The sequence below is a fragment of the Schistosoma haematobium genome, chromosome 1, assembly GCF_000699445.3.
Source record: "Schistosoma haematobium chromosome 1, whole genome shotgun sequence".
Classification (NCBI taxonomy): domain Eukaryota; kingdom Metazoa; phylum Platyhelminthes; class Trematoda; order Strigeidida; family Schistosomatidae; genus Schistosoma; species Schistosoma haematobium.
The window spans coordinates 79,121,780-79,144,437 of record NC_067196.1 but is presented as its reverse complement, the minus strand read 5'-3'; the positions used below and the strand labels follow the sequence as shown (position 1 = coordinate 79,144,437).

The window sequence follows — 22,658 nt, the reverse complement described above, 5'->3', positions numbered from 1 at the left end:
CTTTATCTAATTGATAGGGACGTGCTTTATAATTTAATTTTTTTCTCTAGTAAAAATAAATTAATACTGTATTTTATAATATTGTTAGCTAACTTAAAATTATTTTAGAGAGCTTTCATTTTAATAAATGCATGTTAAGTATTATGAAAGAAAAGATATTTAAGAAGTATTCAACTGTTTGAAAATTAATCCGTAGCAAACTATATATATAGTCAGAAGGAAGCTATGAACTCGAACTTTGCACATACTAACAATAAGTAAATGAAACATATCGGTTACATTGTTTTTAAAGTTCAATCTTGAGTTGGTCAACAAAAGTTTTTAACAAACTTGAGATCACAAATGGCTAAATGTTAAAATAAATCTAGAATTTACAATAAGTACTTATTAATAAATTTAATAATATATTCCTTAATACTGAAGCAAATGTACAGTGATTATTTTGAAGAAAACCTAGCTATCAAGTTAATCCTTTATCAGGTACATTTGTAGAACGTCGCGTTTACAATTGTTATTATTTTATATTTAGGAGGTAGGGTTAAGCTTCATTTTAAACAACTCTGATTACTGAATAAATTTTGAACAGCTTTAAACCTGCTATAGCTAGTAAACACTTGAGTTTTAGTGAAATAATTATGTCTATTGGATTGCTACCAAATTTAGCAAAAGACTAGACAAACACGACAATCACTTCTAAGTAATAGGTCAATTGAAAAATTAATAATAATAATATTAATAATAATAATACTGTATGCAGCTTAAATGATACCAACTAGTAAGTTAATCAAAATAGGTAGAAACAAATAAAAACATGAATATTAGTGATTGGAAGTCCAGTGGGTTGCCCTTTACAATATTTAACCATAGGCACGAACATTATATCCCATGTAAATTAATTTCCCTGATCAAAGCAATATTTACTTCGATAATGTATGCATTACATTAAATGTGAATTAAGTGTTAAGTATTAAGTTTTGACCACAATTTTAAAGCTTCTGTAGCGAACAATACACCTGTAACACAACAATTTAGCTAATGGTTGGCAGATGTGAACCTTGTGAGGATTATCTCAATATGACCATTATGACGTAAGTTTAGACATAAAAGATTAAATGTGGCTAACAGTGGCATCCAGGACACGCGTTTCGTCCTATTCAGGACTCGTTGGGGCATTTGAGCGTTAGGGTTTGAAGTGAACGGTACTGGGTTCGAACCTCAGGTAACATAACTATAGAACTCAGGTACAGCCATCTGATCTGTTCAAAATAGGAAGAAACATGCGTCCTTGATTGCACTGGTGAGCAAATACCAACCATTCTTTGTAATAATGTTTATTTGTCAGGAGAAAAGTTAATATACGGTACACATTGAAAACTGAGGTGGACAACAGCATAAAACTATTTGAAAATCCAATTCACGAACTTAGTAAAAACAACAGATCTTTAGTTTTACGAATGACATCTATGATCACACTTAACTATGTTAGAGAACACAAATACGTAGCATGAAATGGAAACAAATCCCAAGACAAGCTCAGAGAACTATAATTATACATAAAAGAGAGGAAAGAGAATTACTTTGTTTACCATACTACTAGGAAGGTTTTCATTTTTTACTCTATTAAATTTGCAAAAGGGATTGAAGGTTAATTGAGAACGAGTATTTATTATCCATGTTTCGAATGAATGCTCTAGGTTAGTGATATAAATTTAAGCAGATTAGTAGCCCGGGGACTGACATGTCTATTATTATAATGTACTTGTCCCCCTGGTACGGCCGAGGGTGAAGTGAGTCAGTTCTCCCTGTCGGAATGCTCTCAAATGGCCACATGCATACAACCACTGCCAGGGAAGTTCTATTCACTGCCTTCTCGTGGCGTGAGTGTTGCTTACAAAGTTGAGACGACGAAAAGCGAATGTCCGGCACTTTAGCCTGGTTGGTGGATATGAAGGATCCACCTAGAGGAGTTGGAAAACCCTGACTCCAAACTAATGGTTGACATGGGCTCCAGGATCCTGAGGTGACAAATGATGTGTGAACCAATTGTTGGTCACCGACTACCATGGGACTGCATCTCCTCACGATGCTCCACTGCCTTGTGGATTAGACCTTTAGGTTGAAGGCTCGGAGTGTGGCCTCCTAAGAATACCACCTGCTTCGGTTTGGGCACCCGGGCAGCGTCCCAGCACTCACACAAATCGAATGATTTATGTGGCGCATATCTGTTTGGTGTCTACTTGTACCAATGTTTATGTGCTTAAATAAATAATGTCCATACAAAATTTATGGAATGATGTTAAACAATAGAAACGTTGATGAAATATAATGCCTACAGAAGTATGATACTATTCAAACAGACGAACATAATACATACTTCACTATGAAAATAGAAGATTGTTACTAACTGTATTTAAAAATACTATCTATGCTTTCATTAGTAAAAAGTCCGATCACACTAAACACATTATCAGTATAATCACCTGATTAACATGTTATATATACGATCGTCTGTGTAGTATGCAAACATTTATAGAAAAATGAAATTTTATTTATAACTGTATAAGTACAATGAAAAAGTGAATACGTTTAGACTTAAGTGTAATAACAATAAATAAACAATTATAGAGAATAAACAGTAAAGAATAAACTTTATACATTTAAAAAGAAAGACATAAAGATAATGATGATGAATAAGAGTTTAGGTAGATTAATTATAAGATTACTAATTGAAATAAGAAGAATCTGAATTAAAAAGAAAAATGAAACATGAGATTAGTAGTAGTTCTTGTATACGGGGGCGTCAATCTCTTTTTATCGTTTAATAAAACGATATTATCAAGTCATCATCAGTAGGAACTTGCTACCAGCGGAAGACGTGTACGACGTGGGGCAGTTACCCATGGACAATAGATGTTTGTACAATATCGTGAATTAATTGAAGTAAGACATGTAAACCAATGGGTTTCGGCTCAGTAGTTCAAAATTTAAGCTCTCGATGAAAAAAACTGAAGATTCTGGGCTTAATCACCAGTGAGGTCGTGGATGGCCACTCCTGAGGAGTCCCATACTAAGACGGAACAACTGTCCATTACTTCCTGGTTTTCAATAACTGTGTAACCTAGGTCGTTTCATGATCTCAATAACATTGCCGTTTCTTGAACATTCTTACACTATGAAATTCTGGGACCATAATGAGCTATAGATTAAATTTTTAGTATCAGAATGGGTTTTGTGGAGATTTTTAGAAATTTCACTGGTTGAAATCATGAGTCAATTGAAGCTATACCACCATGGAAAACCTGGAAGCACTGGACGGCCGTTTCGTCCTAGCATGGGACTCCTCAGCAGTGCGCATCCACGACCCCGCCCCTCGCGAGATTCGAACTCAGGACCTATCAGTTCCGCGCCAGGCGCTTAACCAACTAGACCACTGAGCCGGCGTCCAACGGTGTTAATGTCGAACTTCAACCCTAATATAGCTATAAAAAAGAATATGGAATTTGTAGAGTTCAAACTTGTTAATATATTTCCTTTCCATAATAAGATTACAGCATTATTGCAATCAACAATTATCCAAGAGAAATATCATCTCTTATATAAATGAAATCTCTCAATTATTGGTCGAAGTACCGAATTTTTTAGATTAGCCATGAAATATCATCGGTATAGAGGATAGAGATTCGGTTATACCGAGTATAAATTGTATTGATTCTATCACTTTCCTAAATAAATGAACCTTCCGTGTAAGTTAAACATTAAAAAGAAACTTCTCATTTGGGTAACATATTAATTAATAACCAAATGTTTACTAAACAACCCTCTTTAATTAAACCCCTTAATTTACGCCTATTGTAATTTACAACATAAACTCTGTTGGTTCTAAATTTTGAAGCATAATTGAACCAAGAAATGACAGTGTTAATACATTTATCTGTATAATGCATTAGGTCTTGGATTATTTTCTAGTGAACTCATAAAAAATATAACAGCATAAAAATCTGTGTACATCTTTTATGAAAAAAAAACAACAAAAAAAAGTAGGACAAACAAATTCATAAGAAAACACATAGTTTATCATTCAGTTGATATGTATTATTTGGTAAAGACATAAATACTATGGAATAAAACAAGACTGTAAAATAAAAAAAGTCATTTTTATCAATATACAAGAACTTACCACCGATCTGTGCATTATGAGCGATACCGACAATACATACAGAGTTATTGCCCTGAGCAGCAATTTGTCCAGCGCACCGAGTCCCATGTCTTAAAATCATTCCAAAAAACAGTAGACTTTTTAAAAAATAACATGATAAATTCCTAGGATGTATAAAAGTTAACTATGATGTTTATATATTTAAAAGACAAAATATGCTTATTATTTTCTAACACAAGAATTTTCTAACTACTTATGTGATTCAGTAGTAAATAAACAGTTTAGACGATTGATGATTTGCCACTTCTTTTCTGCAATGATATAATACAATTGATGAGGCAGAAGTACAATAAAATAAGCATGAAAATGGCAAGATAAGAATATAATCCTCAGAAATCACACTATTATTCTTTGAGGAGGAATGATGCAAACCGCAGTTGCATGAACTATAGTAGACCTGTGAGGCTTCAGAATTCATGACGATAAGATAAACAAATTACTTTTTATTGACCTCCTTAAATTTCAAATTTAAATTACCCTAGATTTCTATAACTCTGCCTGTGGCAATTCTAGGGTTACTGTCGGTCGAAATCCTAAACAAAGGAGGAGGACTAGGCATGCGACGACTTGGACTGATTAGCAGAAAGGAACGGAAACGGGGAGAGATTTGCGAGTCTATGTGTATTCAACAAATTGGCTATAGGTGACACAATATTCCCACACAGACACATACACAAAACTACATGGGTCTCACTGAACCACAACATGGAGAACCAGATAGATCATACTTGCGTCACTAACTGATTCACAAGGTCAATGGAAGATGTGAGAACCTGGAAAGAAGCTAACATAGCTTCAGACAACCATCTGGTCGTAGTCAAGATAAAACTGAAGCTAAAGAAACACTAGGCAGATGGCGAAACAGCAGTACAAAGGTTCAACACAACCTTTTTACGAGATACTTACAAACCCAACGAATTCAAGATAGCACACAACAACAGGCTACAAGCTTTACAGGATCTACTCAAAGAAGATGAAACTACTATGACGAACAACGGGATCGGAATCAAAGAGGCACCAACTTCAACAAAGCAGAAGGTTCTAGGTCACATCATCATAACGAATGGATCTCTACGGAAACCCCAGACAACATTCAAGAAATGAAAAACAAGAAGACAGCAATTAACAACAGCCATACAAAGACAGAGAAATTCTAGTCACAAGCTGAATTCACAGAAGTAAACAAGCAAGTGAAGAAGAGCATTAAGGCCGACAAGCAGAAATACGTGGAACATCTAGCAATGACGGTGGAAAAAGCTGCAACAGAATGAAGTATGGGGCAATTATATGACACAACGAAGAAACTATCAGAGAAATATAGTAAACTAGAAACACCCTTCAAAGACAAAGAAGGCATGACAATCACTGAGATTCACGAACGTAGGAACAGATGGGTAGAGCACATTGATCAACTCCTGAATAGACCAGTCCCACTGAACTCATCGGACATCGAAGTAGCACACACAAACGTTCCTGTAAATGTCACTCTACCAACGATCGAAGAAATAAGCATGACCATCAGACAAGTCGAGAGTGCGAAAGCAGCAGAACCAGACAATATACCAGCGGAAGCACATAAGTCAGAAATAGAAGTAACTGCAAACATTCCCCACATTCTATTCAGGAAGATTTGGGAGGAAGAACAAGTGCCACAGACAGACTGGAAAAAATGAAACTTCGTCAAGATTACAATGAAAGAATATCTGAACAAGCGTGACAACTACAGAGGCATCACACTATAGACAATACCAGAAAAGGTTTTCAACAGCCTTACTCAATCGGATGAAGGACACGGTAGACGCACAGCCTCGAAATCAACATACCGCATTCCGTAAGGATCGGTCGTGAAAAAACTAAATTGTGGCAATAGGGATCGTCGTTGAACAGTCAACTGAATGGAATTCGTCACCATACATCAACTTCACTATGAGAAAATATTTGACAAAGTGGATAGGAGAACCCTATGGAACCTTCTTCGACACTATGGTGCCAGTAGCTGAGAAAATCGTCAACATCATCTGGAATTCATATGACCGACTACAATGCAAAGTCGTGCATGTAGGACGGCTGACAGACGCATTCCAAGTGAGAACCGGAGTCAAGCAAGGTTGCTTACTCTCTCTCACCCACCTTTTTCTTCTGGTGGTTGACTGGACTACGAAGACCTCCACATCTGATGGGAAGCACGAAATACAATGGACAGCTCGGAATCAACTAGACGATTTGGACTTCACAGATCTCCTAGTCCTTCTATCCCATACACACGAACAAATGCAGATCAATACGACAAGTGTAGCAGCGGTCTCTTCTGCAGTAGACTTCAACATACACATGGGAAACACCAGCAACCTCAAATACAACACAGAAAACACCAAACAAACCAATCACGCTTGATGGGGAAACTCTGCAACAGGTGGAAACTTTCACGTACCTCACTGGTCAGCAACATCGATGAACATGCAGGATCTGATGCAGACATCAAGGCGAGGATTGACAAAGCAACAACAGCATTCCCACAGTTGGACAACATATGGGACTCAAAACATCTGTCTCTCAACCAATATCAAAGTTACAATCTTCAATACGAACGTCAATACAGTTCTACTGTACCGAACTGAAACTTAGAGAACTACCACAACCACAAGTATTTATAAACGGTTGTCTACGTAAGATATTCAATGTCCGTTGGTCGGATATCAGCAACAGCAGCCTACTGTGAGAGAGAACAAACCAGCTTCCATCTGAAGAGGAAATGACCGAAAGACTATAGAAGTGGATAGGACATACATTACGAAAACCAACAAACTGCATCACGAAGCAAGCGTTAACTTGGAATCGTGAAGAGAAGTGGAAAGGAGGAAGGCCGAAGAACATACTGTTTCGGGAATCGGAAGCACACATTAAAAGGATGAGTAGCAACTGGAAAGAACTGGGAAGGATTGCCCAGGACAGGGTTGGATGGAGAGTGCTGGTGGGCGGCTTATGCTCTTCGACGAGTGGTAACAGGCGTAGGTAAGTAAGTAAGACATATGGTGAACCAGCAGTCATTATTTAAGATAAAATATTTTGGTAAAATGAACCCACTTATTATCACGATTCCGTATATTTGGCATTGGATCATTATCATGACCGTTAATATCGATACTAGCTTTAGGATCCTGTAAAGATAAGGAATTAAATAGAATAATAAATTAGAGAAGTGAAATTACTTCACTCAATATATATATATATATATATATATATATATATATATATATATATATATATATATATATATATATATATATATATATGTATATATATAAATTCACGTAATCAACGAACCATGAGACAATTAGATGTACTACTTGCTTACTTGGTCATCATTACGCACAATATACTGCAAGATTGAGTAAAGTATTTTCATGAACATATTTTAGACGACAGAATCCTGCCAGCGTTAAGATTCTCACGAGAAAAGAAAGTGATAACTATCTACCGGATACTTACTGCACCATACTTAATTTGAATAGCTATTTCTTCAAATGAGCTGCTGAGTGACGAGGACTAAAGTATCTAATGTACAAGAAAATATCTTCAGGATTTTATGAGTCTCATCAACTTGATCTAGCTGACTAATCCAACTAACAAAGGATTGGGTTAAATGAACGCGAAGCGCAGCCAGACCAAGATAGGATAACAGTCTGTGAATTCACCAACTCTTTATTTGAGTTGTACTAATTTGTACATAATTGCTGATTGTGGTCAACAAGAAAACTGTTATGTGTAGTTGGAAATCATAAGTGAAATAGCTTGGAATTGACTGGTTTAGTTTAAATTCTTTTATCCCTTATTTTTAACTGAACTTTAGCCTCAACATTATCTCACACTCGTCATTCTCGGAATTCACTTGCTGCTTTCGTACCATATTTCCTGCCTCGTTTTCTACCATTATCATAACCATTATATTCGACTCGGTTGCTTTGGACCTTGAACATTTCCACTGATAATTTTAACATGAAATGTAGCAACTTGAACCAATTCACACTTATATGTAGAAGTGAGGAAAACAGAAGTATTCAAGTAGAAGTTTTCAAAAGGTAAATAAATAAATCGATCACATAGTACGAAGGACGAACCATAGTTGGATCAGTGGCTCTATCCCAAAGAGAAAAACTATTAGCTTTTTGCAAGAAATAGCCTAAGTTTATTTATTTATTTTAACACATAGATATTGGTACAAGGAGGCACCAAATACATATGCGCCACATAAATCCCATTCGATATGTGTGAGGGCTATGATACTGCCCGGGTGCCCAAACCGAAGCAGGAATAGCCTAAGTAGGTACCAACATTTTCAACAGTTGATCGATGAGTCAGTCAGTCAGCTACAACGGAGGATCAGGCACACATGTGCCATACCTCATTAGCACAACAAGATGAACACCGAGTTTTTAAGAGTAGTTAATTCAATGATGGTAATATATAAAAGAAAGATTGTATGTAAGGATATAGTTGATCGATGAGTTAGAAGCCTATCCATGTTAAATTCTGATTTATGCCACTACGTGTTCCTTATGACCCTTTTAAAGTGTATTCTTTTGTTGAGCCATTTAACACAACTTATTCAACCATTTTCCAATAGTAAATTTAGATTTAGTACAATTGTATGCGGAGAAAATTTTTTCAACTAAAGAATATGTTTTTTTGTCAGTATTCAAATATTGTATAATATTTATTCTACTTAATAAAATACATAGCAATGGGAGTGGGTGAAAGAGACGTATTGAATATTTATTCATATTGTCCAGTAAAATCTATTTTCATTATATCAATTTACTCAGCAACATCATTTCTACATGGAGAAGATGAAGTCATACTAAAGCAATTTGTTGGACACTGAATTATGATATTCCTAAATGAAGATAACGTAGAAAATTATTATGAAGTAGAATAGTAAGAAGTAAAATTAACATGAGATTCCCAAAAAGTAATAATGAAAAAAATATGAAATGAAACCCTAAGCGTTAGTAGTAGTAGTAGTAGGAAATATAAACAAATATAGAATTTTCAGGATTAAAACAGTAAAAACAGTCAATGCAAACTGAGAGCTTTCATCGTATATTAATTATCACAATGTGCATAAGTGTGTAAATGAAGTTGTTCCATTGGGTTATTTCTTTTCACACAACAAAATAATTTCAATAGACTCGTCATATTTCTATTTCGTTATATAAACTTTGACTGATTTCACTATGACAAGGATAGTCTCATTTTCATAAAATGGTGTCTTTTTTACTATTGTCTTCCCTTTCTCCAGTTCATATAAACAGCGTCTGACTATAAGTCATACCGTGTTTACATTATTTGTTTATTAGATTTATCATCATCAGTTAACTACTTAATCAGTTAATCAGTCAATTAGTCAGATGCATATTGTTTCGTAAAGCTAACTGAATTTCATCCATTATTTATTTATATTCCCTATCTACTTATTTTCTAGTGTCTATAAGCTAGTTTTTAAATTGTGTGACTAAGTTCTGGATATCATCATTATTGGCATTATTCTGAAATAACGATAATATTTTTTTAACAAAATCTCACAATTTAGACAATATGCAGGCTTATTTATTGATTTTGTGCAGTGTATTTGTTAAAATCAGTAAACAGAAAATGGTAATCATGGTAAGTAAAAACAATTAAAAGCAATTCTATACAATTTGAAATATGAAAACAATGGTAACAAATATTGTTTATTTGTCGAAGATAGTGTAACAGTCACAAAACGTTTGTTTGTTAGTTCGTTTTTTTAGACATACACAGAGGTTTCATATAGGCTAATGTCTACTTGGTTTCACATCATTTGATACAACGTATGTAAGAAAGATGTGTTTAACAAGTTTCGGAAAGATTTTTTAAGTCTATGAATGTGCTACAATGAGAAATTGTCGAATTGCCCAGCGACTTATCATTTGAATAACGGAAATCAAGTCTAAGAAATTAAGCCTAAGTCTGGTATTTTTATTTACCTTTAGTAGCATAAGATTCAAGAATGGAATTTTACGTTGGACATAAGCATGATAATATTTTAATTTTAACTAAATTAATTGATACGACGAGAGAACAAAATAGATTATCGATTGCTCTGTGATTATTGTTTTCATCGTTCATTAATCTAAGCTGAATACTTCACGTAAAAATGAAATTTTAATCTCAAATAATGTACTCGGAGATTCAATCACTGGTTTGATCTTCTAAAATCTGGACTTGGGGATCGATTTCGTAAACATATTACCACTTCGACTAACCAGGAAACTACTTTAGTTCACCGAATCAATTAAGGTATAAACACATCAAACCTAACTCCACCTGTAAAATTTGACAAAATGGATAGGAGAACCCTATGGAACCTTCTTCGACACTATGGTGCCAGTAGCTGAGAAAATCGTCAACATCATCTGGAATTCATATGACCGACTACAATGCAAAGTCGTGCATGTAGGACGGCTGACAGACGCATTCCAAGTGAGAACCGGAGTCAAGCAAGGTTGCTTACTCTCTCTCACCCACCTTTTTCTTCTGGTGGTTGACTGGACTACGAAGACCTCCACATCTGATGGGAAGCACGAAATACAATGGACAGCTCGGAATCAACTAGACGATTTGGACTTCACAGATCTCCTAGTCCTTCTATCCCATACACACGAACAAATGCAGATCAATACGACAAGTGTAGCAGCGGTCTCTTCTGCAGTAGACTTCAACATACACATGGGAAACACCAGCAACCTCAAATACAACACAGAAAACACCAAACAAACCAATCACGCTTGATGGGGAAACTCTGCAACAGGTGGAAACTTTCACGTACCTCACTGGTCAGCAACATCGATGAACATGCAGGATCTGATGCAGACATCAAGGCGAGGATTGACAAAGCAACAACAGCATTCCCACAGTTGGACAACATATGGGACTCAAAACATCTGTCTCTCAACCAATATCAAAGTTACAATCTTCAATACGAACGTCAATACAGTTCTACTGTACCGAACTGAAACTTAGAGAACTACCACAACCACAAGTATTTATAAACGGTTGTCTACGTAAGATATTCAATGTCCGTTGGTCGGATATCAGCAACAGCAGCCTACTGTGAGAGAGAACAAACCAGCTTCCATCTGAAGAGGAAATGACCGAAAGACTATAGAAGTGGATAGGACATACATTACGAAAACCAACAAACTGCATCACGAAGCAAGCGTTAACTTGGAATCGTGAAGAGAAGTGGAAAGGAGGAAGGCCGAAGAACATACTGTTTCGGGAATCGGAAGCACACATTAAAAGGATGAGTAGCAACTGGAAAGAACTGGGAAGGATTGCCCAGGACAGGGTTGGATGGAGAGTGCTGGTGGGCGGCTTATGCTCTTCGACGAGTGGTAACAGGCGTAGGTAAGTAAGCAGTATTAACCCTATAACCATTCATTATTATTGAAGTTAAAAGGCCAATATAAGTATACCTACTTGACAATGATATTGGACACATAGCGTCCAACCAACAGCAAAAGCTAACTGACAGATCCTCATAAGCATCGAAAACTAGTAAACACACTATCTAACCTTACAAAGGTATTTCTAATATACAAAACATGTCTTTAGGGATATCTCTAGAGTGTATAAATCCAGGTTTCAAAGAACATGACTTTCCTTTAGGAAGTGATATTTAACGATAAGGAAAAAGTGTGGACCAGCGGATATTGAAAACTGTCTGACTAATTGTTCCTAATACTTAGTAATGGACATTTTACAACCGAGGTTGATAACTCCAGTAAAATTAACTGCGGTTTATACATGCCGTTAGTGACGAAATATCCATACCTAAACGGAAAACCCAGTCAGTCAGTTACAACATAAGACCGGGCACATATGTGCATTGGTCTAAGTTGCCATACTTCATTAACACAACAAGATTAACACAGAATTCATAGAAGTAGTTAATCCAGTGGTGGTAATACATAATAAAGATTGCATAAAGAGTGTATACACTGACGCCATTGTGATCGATTCTCAGCCATGTCACACAGATTCTCCAACCACTCGTTACGATAGTCACGAGGACCCCAACCAATTAGTCTGCATCTCCCAACATAGCTCAGACTAGAAGTTAGTGACTTCAAGGACTGATGCCACGTTTTGGTTTGGCAGCCTCTACATTTCTTCCAACACCAGTCAGCATTGCGCGTCGTGGTAATCGGTGTTCAGGCATATGCAGCAAGTGGCCCAACCATCTCAGTCGATGAAGATTCACGACCTCATCAACTGATTTACCATCATTCCATAATACCCTGCGTCGAACCTCACTATTACTTACCCGGTGATCTCACTAGATGTGAGCAATATTTCTTAGACACCTGTGGCCAGATACTAGTAGCTTACGAGTGTCTTCTACTGTTAATGGCCATGTCTCGCAGTCGTAAAGTAAAACAGAACGAACTGCCGCGCAGCCCCCAAATGCCTTGGTACGGCCGAGAGTGGGGAGAGTCAGCTCTCACTCTCGAAATGCTCTCACATGGCCATGCGTATATAGCCTCTACCAGGAGAAGTCCTACTCACTGCCTTCTCGTGGCGGGGGTGTTGTTTACGAAAATGGGAGGACGAAAAGCGAATGTCTGGCGCCTTAACCGGATTTCAAACCAATGGTGCACATGAGCTCCAGTATTCTGCGGGAACAAATGGCGTATGAACCAATTGTTGGTCACCGGCTTCCATGGGACTGCATCTCCTTACGATGCTCCACTGCCTCGTGGATCACACCTTCAGGTCGAAGGCTCCGAATATGGCCCCCTAAGAAAACCGCCTGCTTCGGTTTGGGCACCCGGGCAGTATCATAGCCCTCACACATATCGAATGGGATTTGTGTGGCGCATATGTATTTGGTGCCTCCTTGTACCAATATCTATGTGTTAAAGTAAATAAATAAATAATTGATAGATGGATATCTCGCCTTCGCCATAGGTGACGTAAGTTGGAAAAAGCCAAACGAGCCAAACGGAAAAACTCAGAGGACAAGGAACGGTTTTCGTTCTTACCCCCAACTAAAGTATTTGCTATTCACAAATATTCTCAATATTTGTATCGCATGAAATAATTCTATAAAATCTTTTATTGTGGTTACATCTAGAATATGGTATACCTGGACAACGTTTATGATGTTTGATTTTGTCGAAATTCCTCTACTCCAGTAAGAACATTTTAATAAACGATAGTAATGGCACATGTTTTAGTGGTGCACTCTGGTACATTCTATGTACCATTGTTGAAATTCGGTAGTACGGTATGATTTCATCTAAATTTCAGTATTTTCAAACCTGAACTAAACATCCACTACTTTGGATCTCATCTTAAACTGTTAAGTTACGACAATAACTTTTTGTGCAACGTCTGTTTGTTACGTTGCCCAACAAGTCACTTAGATGCTGGTTACTGGAACCAAATAAGTTGACTTCTTTGGAAAAATAGATTTTTGGCATGGATTTTTCAATAAACCTGCTTATTAATTTTAAGGTACGAAGAAACCTATATTCAATGCTAACACTTTACATTATATACGATTATTCATCGATAAAACCAACAGGAATAAATTCATAAAAAACTCCGTTCTCCGTAGAGGCCGATTAAACCAGCCTAGAATAATGACACTGGGAAGAATAACAAATTATAAAAATTTGATACAAAAATAAAACTTACATAAGTTACAAACAGATCCGGATGCGTGTAGTCTATTCCATCGTCCATAATAGTGATTTTGATACCTCTACCAGTATAGCCTAACTCCCATGCTTCTAATACATTCATATCATAACCTCTACCTTTACTAGCTCTGTTCTAAAAAAATGAAATATAAATATGTACTTATAAATCACATCATTAATTTGTGAAGAAAACTTTTAATTAAACAGCCTCCGCTTTTAACGTTTTAGGATAAGAAATGGAATATCTGATAAAATTTAAGTAAAAACACCTTAAAATACCATAATAATAGGATAGGAAACTAGTACGAAGTGTAAAACATTAAGATATAAAAGTAAACTGAAGAGAAAAATGTATGAAAAAACCTTGAAGGAAAAGGATATTTACTAATTAAGATGTAAGTTTAACTTAGCAACTCAGAAACTACTAGAAAATCTAGATTTTTTCGGTAGAGGCACAGAAAATATAAGGAAACAGTTCCTTGTGACCATAAAATGATACGACCTACGACTGATCATAATGATTTACGTACGGCAAATCCCTATGTTTAACAGAATCTCTAACATTTTATTAGTTTGATTCACTTTCTCAACTCAGTCAGTAGGTCAATCCTAACGAAGAACCTGAAGCATATGTACTTCAGTTATGCTTTTTTATATCTTCTCTCTTAGTTTTTGAAGTTGGTTAGTGAAGTGTTTTGATACGTATGATTTTTTATTGAATGATTACACTTTTCTTCCATTTCCACACAATAACTGTGCTAGTGAAGCATAACAATTTCATGAATATTCAATACAAACGGAAAATAAGCAAACTCAACCAACAGTTAAGATCGTGATTTAATAATTAAACCAACTGGCTTTTAACCTCTGGGTCGCGAATTTACCGCCCCCATATCTTACTTACTTTCATTGCCTATAAGTATCTGTCACATCTCAACAACATATATTCGTTTTTTAAATGCCATGTTCTACTACTTCCCTCGATCATATTAGGGGAAAAATACATATTAGTTAATGTCATAGGCAGAGCAAGTCAAGAAATGTATCTGTTCCCATCAGGTTAGGGACCATTTCATTGAAACTCAAGATTAGGTGGAAAATAAATGAATACAATTATGCCACTGTGTCCCATTATGAGCTACTTTACCTAACATCCCCGTCAAATAGCCATGAATACTGCAGACTTAAAGCAGCTAGTTTGCACCTACCAAGACTTTTTAGATTCCGTCAATAACCGCTACCGTGAGGTGTATTTCAGCCCAGTGCTACACCAACCAGCAACGCATGTTGAGGTGAGTGGTGGTTTGGTATGTGTATTACATTATATGTGTATTACACCCAGTTACCACAACTGATGAAAGCTCACACTCGTCAACCGAAAATATGTTTCCCCAGTACCCCATACCTAACCTCACTATTACTTCGATTGGGTCTAATTGGTATTACACCTAGCTACCATACAGAGTTTGGCTTAAAGATAGAGTACATAAACCTGTACTTGCGTCACAAAAACCTATAATATTTATAGTCTAAAAGTGGTAAGAATATTCTAAAATACATCAAGAAGAAATAAAGATGCTGTTGTTTTGATAGAATGATTTGATATTTAAGAAAATCGTTTGGTAGGAATACGGAATAGTTGTTCAAAAGTGCAACTGTTTTTCGCGAATTTTCGGATTATGCCATTACTGTCAAACCAATAAAATATAAGAAAACATCAAGAATATGTAACGATTACCAATTGGTGTTAGATAATTTCTAAAGAACAGAGATACACTATATAGGCGACAAAATGGACGTCTCAAATACTTCCTTAAAATAGAACTCAAGCACACACATTCATATACAACTAGGGTTGCATACAGTTTGGTAATCACTTGTGTCACAAAGTCTGAGAACTAATGAATATGATAGTTGGATGACCAATAAGACACTTAATTTTCAGGTATGCCCTTCACGCTACTAAGGAAAAATTTTTATTTATCATTACTATCTACGAAACAAAAATGAGTATCTTTGTGTGGGTTGAATTAACTTTAATTTAGTGTACAAAATAGCCAAAAATAGTTTTGATTCACCGAAAACACATGTATATGAAACTATGTCGTAAATAATCAACTCAACATACATAGATAAAACCCCTAATCTTAATGTCAACTCGTAAAATTCATTAATAGTAGGAGGCTAAAAGCCTATTTAGAATAACTGAAATTACAAACCACTAACCCTCATTTAAAAAAGAAATCCTGAAATTTCAACTGGTCAGAAATATTGTCGGAATATCAACAACAAGATTGTACCTGTAGAACTTGATAATTGAATTCATTTTAAGAACGTTAAAGTCCGTTAATAACTAAAACCTAAATATTATGGGTAAATAGAAGAAAGCTGTAGTTCCAAATATGGGGAACATATAATGTGCATAAGATACGAAGATATAAGTACTTCTCTGGAGTTAGGACATGTAAATCCATATTTGGCTAAGATATTAATAATACTTCGGCTGATTCTTTATGCATAAAACTTGGTATCTACCTTGGAACTAATGGTACTGAAAAGGCACACTCTAAATGATTCCCCTTAATTGTTCCTACTGACGGGTAAATTTGTACATCCAGATATCTGGAGGATCAACATGAGAATCTCGCTGTTTAATATCAATGAACCACATCTGAAAGCCTGATGTTGACCCCCATCGTACAATCAGTTTGCTATTTCCGCACAACTCGAGAAGGGGTTTGAAAACATAAAACTGAAGTCCCTTTTCCAAATTATTTGAAAGATACACAAATACTTACCAGATACCACATATCAGGATACAGCGGATCATCCCAAAATACGGTCGGCACACTGGAACGCTTAGTACGTTTAAGAAATTCTTGTTTAATAAACCACTTGACCTACGGAGAGTAAACCTAAAACAAGTCATACCCCTGGACCTCCAATGGATACCATAGCCCGACGCTTGCGCCTTTTGAGTGCGCTAGCTTTTGAGTGCATTATGTACATCCCTTTAAAACCAATCATCTAATTTGAAAATGACCAACAAATAAGAGATACTTCATCAACTAGTTCCAAGTCGTGCAGTCGAGCGACTGCCTTGGCATCTGAAAACGTTCCATCGACTCTAACGACATATTCCACTGAAGGCATTTCACATGAGTTTTGGCGACAGTATAGCTGATTCATTACGGTATGGCACAATGAGATAACAAGTAGAAAATGAAGATAATTTCCACAGTTCATTATCTGAAGTTCGTAATCATAACTCCAGGTCAGCACTCAATAAAACTATTATAAAATGGGGAACTCGTTAAATCTTTCGTTTCCCTGAACGACCGACATAAACAACGACAAGAATCATCTGTTTTAAGCACTCAATCTAGGGCCTTTTGTGAAGGTCTCTTTTAAAATCAAGTTAATAAATTCAAACTAGTTAAATATCCATTATATTTCTGTTTTTCCTTTTTCTAACAAGGCTTTGAACTATTGAGTGTTTAGCAGTAAAAAGATCCCCAAAATCAATAGCTCTGTAGGTTTTTGATTGAGATCATGGATCAATCGATGTTAGACCACCACTAAAAACCGGGAAGCACTGGACGGCCGTTTCGTCTTAATATGAGACCTATCGACGAGATTCGAACCCAGGACCTTCCTTCTTTCTCGCGGACACTTATCCTCTAGATCAGTCAGCCGGACGGCGTCCAATGATGTTAATGTCTGACTTCAACCAATCCACGAAATTGCGCAACCATCTTCCATTGTCTGAGGTAGATCCCCATCTCTACCTGACACAGACTAGCCCTGTTAGTCTAAGAAATCTGATGCTGACCGCATTAGTTTTACTAGACTCACCTAGCCGGACGCTCTTGGTTACGCATCCGCACCATATCACGAGTGGTTAAACCGTGCTACCCACCCTCGTCAACAACCGGCTAGCTTGGACCAAACGCTGTTCAACGTATCGATGGCCTTCTACAGGTATCTTCGAACTTATTTACTCCCTAATTTGGTTTAACTGGGTTGGCATACTTTGATTATGAAGGTGTTACTGGTTGAGGCGTTGTCAAAGTTTCGAAAATTGTCATCTATACTGGTGAGCCCGACGTGATCGGGTACATAAACCAGTAAACCGTGAGCCTGTTCCTTATCAGAACATCATATACAGCACTTTACCTTACATTTTTACATACTGTGATATTTTTAAAAATTTTAATATCTTTTCTCGTTCATTGATATATTTTATATTCATCATGACGGGACAGATTAGGACTTTCGCCTCCTTTATTTCTGCTAATGCCATTTTGGTCCGACAATATCGAAGTCTGGTTTTGCTACTCAGAAGCTGACCTCCACGAGAATGGTGTGACAGACCCATGTGCACAATCCCTCTCAGTGGTGAAAGCACTACTGCGCTGTACGTCACACCTAGTATCTTTACTAGTGATGTTTCGGAACCTTACGGAACTCTAAACCAGGCTATTCTCAAGTGTAGGGACCTAACCGATCGACAACGGTTAGACTAACTCCTCAGCAACATTTGAGTACAACGTGGCTCAGAAACATAAATGTTGCCACGTATGCAAGAGGTCACTGGCCAACAAACCCTTGATGAGGGCCTGTTTGGATAGCTGTTCTTGTCAAGGCTTCCTCAACAGGTGCAAGCAGTGCTTTTTTCATTTTAAAACAACCCTGTAGACGAGCCGGCTGCATCTGCCGATTGAATTCTGGAGATCACCAGAACTCCCAACGTCGATGTCTATTCAGTTAGAGAAAAGCCTCAAACGACATGAAATTACGTCACAGACCTCTGTCTTACTCTAACACGACAGTAGACGCCCCTAACCCCTTGAACGAGTTCCTCACGAAGACGACCGGTCTCTAGATCACGAGAGACGGATAGCCCTGATTGGTGTTGATGCCATAATCAATACGGAAAACCTCAAAATTTCAGGAAACCTTACAATTTTCCGAGCTCTAAACTGACCGACACGAAAACACTTCGGGAAACCTCCCAGCCGGCACGCGTTAACGGCAACCGTAGCCGGCGAGCATAGCCGTCCGTTATATGTCACTGATGTAATGACGAAAGTTTGCTGCCTCATCGACACTGGCACAGAAGTTAGCGTTCTTCCTGTAAATTTTAACGACCGACTGCTCGAAGAAGTTTTCAACTTACAGGCGGCAAGTGGTAAACCGATCGCCACATATGGTAGAAGATATTTTTACCTTAACGCAGGTTTACGCAAACTCATTCACTGGATTTTCGTTGTGGCAGACGTTTCTATGCCAGTGGTTGGCATAGACCTGTTACAACATCATAATCTACTCATCGACACGCGCAAAAGGAGGTTAGTAGACGGGAATGCTAATTTGTCTGTTTAAGTAATCTCTTTTTCTGGCTGTAGGTTATCCCCAGTCATTTTAATCACATAATCGATTCGTTCTATCAACAGATACTCGACAAGTACCCCGAACTGTACCAAACACGACCAAAATTGCTGTGTTCAACCAACAATGTTACACATCACATTACCACTACAGGACCACCTGTATTCTCGAAAGCGCACCGACTAGCTCCCAAAAGCCGAGGTTGATTAAAAACGAATTCGACCATATGATATATTTAGGAAACATTCGGCCATCAAACATCTCATGTAAATCTTCTTCACACATAGTCCCCAAAAAAGCACAGCAGTGATTGGCGTCCAACTGGTGACTATCGGCGACTGAATGCGGAAAGCATTCCTGATCGTTACTCGTTGCCTCACACTCACGACTTGAGAGCTACCTTGAAAGGTACAGCCAATTTTTAGAAAATCGACTTTTTAAAGCATGTAACCAAACTCCCATGGCTGCAGATGACATTCATAAAACCGTCATCACCACCCACTTCGGTGTCTACAAATCTTTGCACACGCTTTTCGGTTTAAGAAACCCTGTGCAAAATTTCCAGAGATTCATCGACCATGTCTTTCGAGGCATCAACTTCATACACGCGTATGTAGATGACTGTTCGATCACGTGTATGAACAGAGAATCTCATCTCAAAAATCTAGACCTGGTTTATGAACGACTACAAAAACACGGCATTATTGTAAATATTCAGAAATGTCAAATCGGCACCGACTCCCTAGATATTTTCGGACACTTTATACTGAAGGTATCCTCCCAACTTTGTGAAGATTATAACAGAAAACGTGTGATGTCTGCACAGAATGATAACTGCTTTGTACATTGATATGTGTTATCCTACCCTCAGTACCATGAATTCACGTGTACTCGGTTTTATTTCTTACTTGAGTGCTGTTACTGTTGTGACCATCAGAATGCATAACGGACAAATCATGGAATAACTTTCACATTATATAAATGATACCACTACGAATACAAATTACTCTCTCTGTAATCCCACCTCACTGATCTCAATCATTCACTGTCCCAGCTTAAATGGAAAAGTTAAAATCTCCTCGTGAAAACCACATGGGAATCAGTCGAATACGGTGTGTAAAGTATCAGCCTCAACAACCGTCTAACCATTAACGAGAGCTTGTGCAAAGCAAACTAAGGAAGACTAAACTAATTTCAAACCTCGACGTAGACATACTCATCATATACGCACCTGTCGTCAGATTCCGAAAAATAGGTATCCTTAAGGAATCTCAATCTTAGTCTTATTTCCTGACCTTAAGATTTCATTCAACTACGTTGACCACCAGGCTAAACGGGAGTATTAGTCATCAAAAATGCACATATTCAAAAAAACATAAACATTGATACAACTAAGAACCACAAGTCTATCGGCCACATAAAATTTAGGGATAACATTGTGAAAATATGAAGGTGTAGTACAATCAAAAACGAACAAGAATAGTATATTACACGAGATACAGTTCAGTTAACAGCACAACCGAGGTAGACTTCTTCCAGTTAGGGTAGTTCCTCTCGACTTTATGAAGCATGTAAAAGGAACCTACAGCAAGATCGTTATCGAGTTCTACCATGAGCAATATCTGATAACATCTCCGACTATTGAGCTGCACTATCTCTAGGACCACAACCAGTGGGTCGTGATGGATTGATAGATGCCAGTATTCTAGTTTCCTTTCATACTACGACTCGGCGTTATAAACTACCCACTTCGACTTTTTCAACTAGTCCGAGAGTTGGCAAACAAACCACGATATAGAAGCCGCTGGGATGGCACTCATGAAACGTTCAGGTCATCAAAGCCGGTGTCTTAAGATGGTGACACCAGCTGAGTTGTCGTATTACTGAACCTTATCATGGCTAACATGGTGTTGCCACTGAATGTCAGTCACTCTTTGGAGACAACGATGGTTGAACACAGAGTCACCGAAAATTCTAAATACAAAGGCCAGGTGTTAGCGGGATATAGGTTGGGTCAAAGCATGTTCCGTGCAGGATTGTGTTGGAGCACGCTGATTGCCCATTTCTTAGTCAACACTAGAATATTCTCGTGTAAAATTATAAACATACTAACGTTTTTCCGATTTTGATTCTTACTCCCATTCTACCTTGTTTATTTGGAATATAACTACGTTCCTATTCAACCGTGTTCTGATTTAGGGACTTGTAGAATGAAGTGGTGTCTGAAGAATACTAAGCGACAACAGTAGCTGGGTCGTAATAAGAGATCATAACTCCAGGTTTCACAACGATAGAGTAGAACTACTCTCACAGACGTGTCGTAAACTCAATGTTTCATAGTCACACTAACATCATGGCAGTACCATAGGTGACCCAGATTGGCATAAACCAGTCTGACTTTTCACTATGCGTAAATTAGTTTTATCTGTTAAACCATCACCATTACTCACTCAACTACCTGGATCTACGAACTTTGACACGGCGACCTGATTGAATATTTAGGCTACCTGTTTCTGACATACTAATATCTAACCAAGTTTCCTGTTTTTATTTTGTTTGAACACCTCATTATGTCTATGAGTCGTATAAAATATACAGGCGCATTTATGAAAGGCTTACGATCTTTCGTTGCACAATTTACAAAAACAAACAATAAGAGATATCGTAGTGGTTGGCAATCTGCACTAAAGAGAATGAACATTAATTGTTTGTCGATTCTCGACCTGCTAAATTATAACTGCTAATCACTAATTACCAAGATGAACTATCTTCAATTCTTACTAATTCAAAACATGTATCGTAATTGTGGCATCATCACAATTGAAGAATCATGGTTAATTGGTCTTACAGAGCTATTGCTTAGTATCACTACGTGATTTCAACGTCCATCGTGGCGGCGACGTAGCTGCGTTCGTAAACGTGAGCTGATGTCAATCTACATTTGCATTTTCCAAGTTTTCAAGTTACTTTGTCAACTATCTAACTCTAAAATGTCGTCCAAAACATCTGAATAAATACAAATATGTCTTTGTTACCAACATCTACGTGGCTCCAGACTGTACATTATCTATGCTATCTTTTTTGCAATGAACTCAGTGTTACTGCCTTTAGTGGTTCACTTTCAATTGTATGTGGTGATTTCAATCCATATGATTGCAGCCTCCTTACATCACTAGGTCACCAAAATGTATTAGATTTTCCTACTCGTTTGAATGTTAATTTAAACATCGTTTTCATTAATGATGTAGTATATATGTAACTCGTATACGTGTTTCATTGTCGAGCTCGGATCACTGTATAATTCGTGTTCTAGCTAAAGT

General features: G+C 37.2%; 1 protein-coding gene across 2 annotated transcripts in view; it reads right to left on the bottom strand.

The window, feature by feature from the left end:
- Positions 1 to 17,347, bottom strand: part of PCSK6_1 (Proprotein convertase subtilisin/kexin type 6) — a 52,542-nt gene extending 35,195 nt beyond the window's left edge. The window contains exons 1-6 of one of the 2 annotated variants that reach the window (XM_051208500.1): positions 17,008 to 17,347; positions 16,879 to 16,974; positions 16,746 to 16,847; positions 13,943 to 14,080; positions 7,301 to 7,374; positions 4,178 to 4,266 (exon numbers count right to left, since the gene is read on the bottom strand). In XM_051208500.1, coding sequence (XP_051075242.1) covers positions 4,178 to 4,266; positions 7,301 to 7,374; positions 13,943 to 14,080; positions 16,746 to 16,847; positions 16,879 to 16,974; positions 17,008 to 17,193 — 685 coding nt within the window. In that variant the 5' untranslated portion in view covers positions 17,194 to 17,347. Of the gene's footprint in view, positions 1 to 4,177; positions 4,267 to 7,300; positions 7,375 to 13,942; positions 14,081 to 15,569; positions 16,709 to 16,745; positions 16,848 to 16,878; positions 16,975 to 17,007 lie in introns of those variants that run through there. The other variant, XM_051208501.1, reaches the window with a different exon arrangement.
- Between the last annotated feature and the right edge of the window lie 5,311 nt (positions 17,348 to 22,658).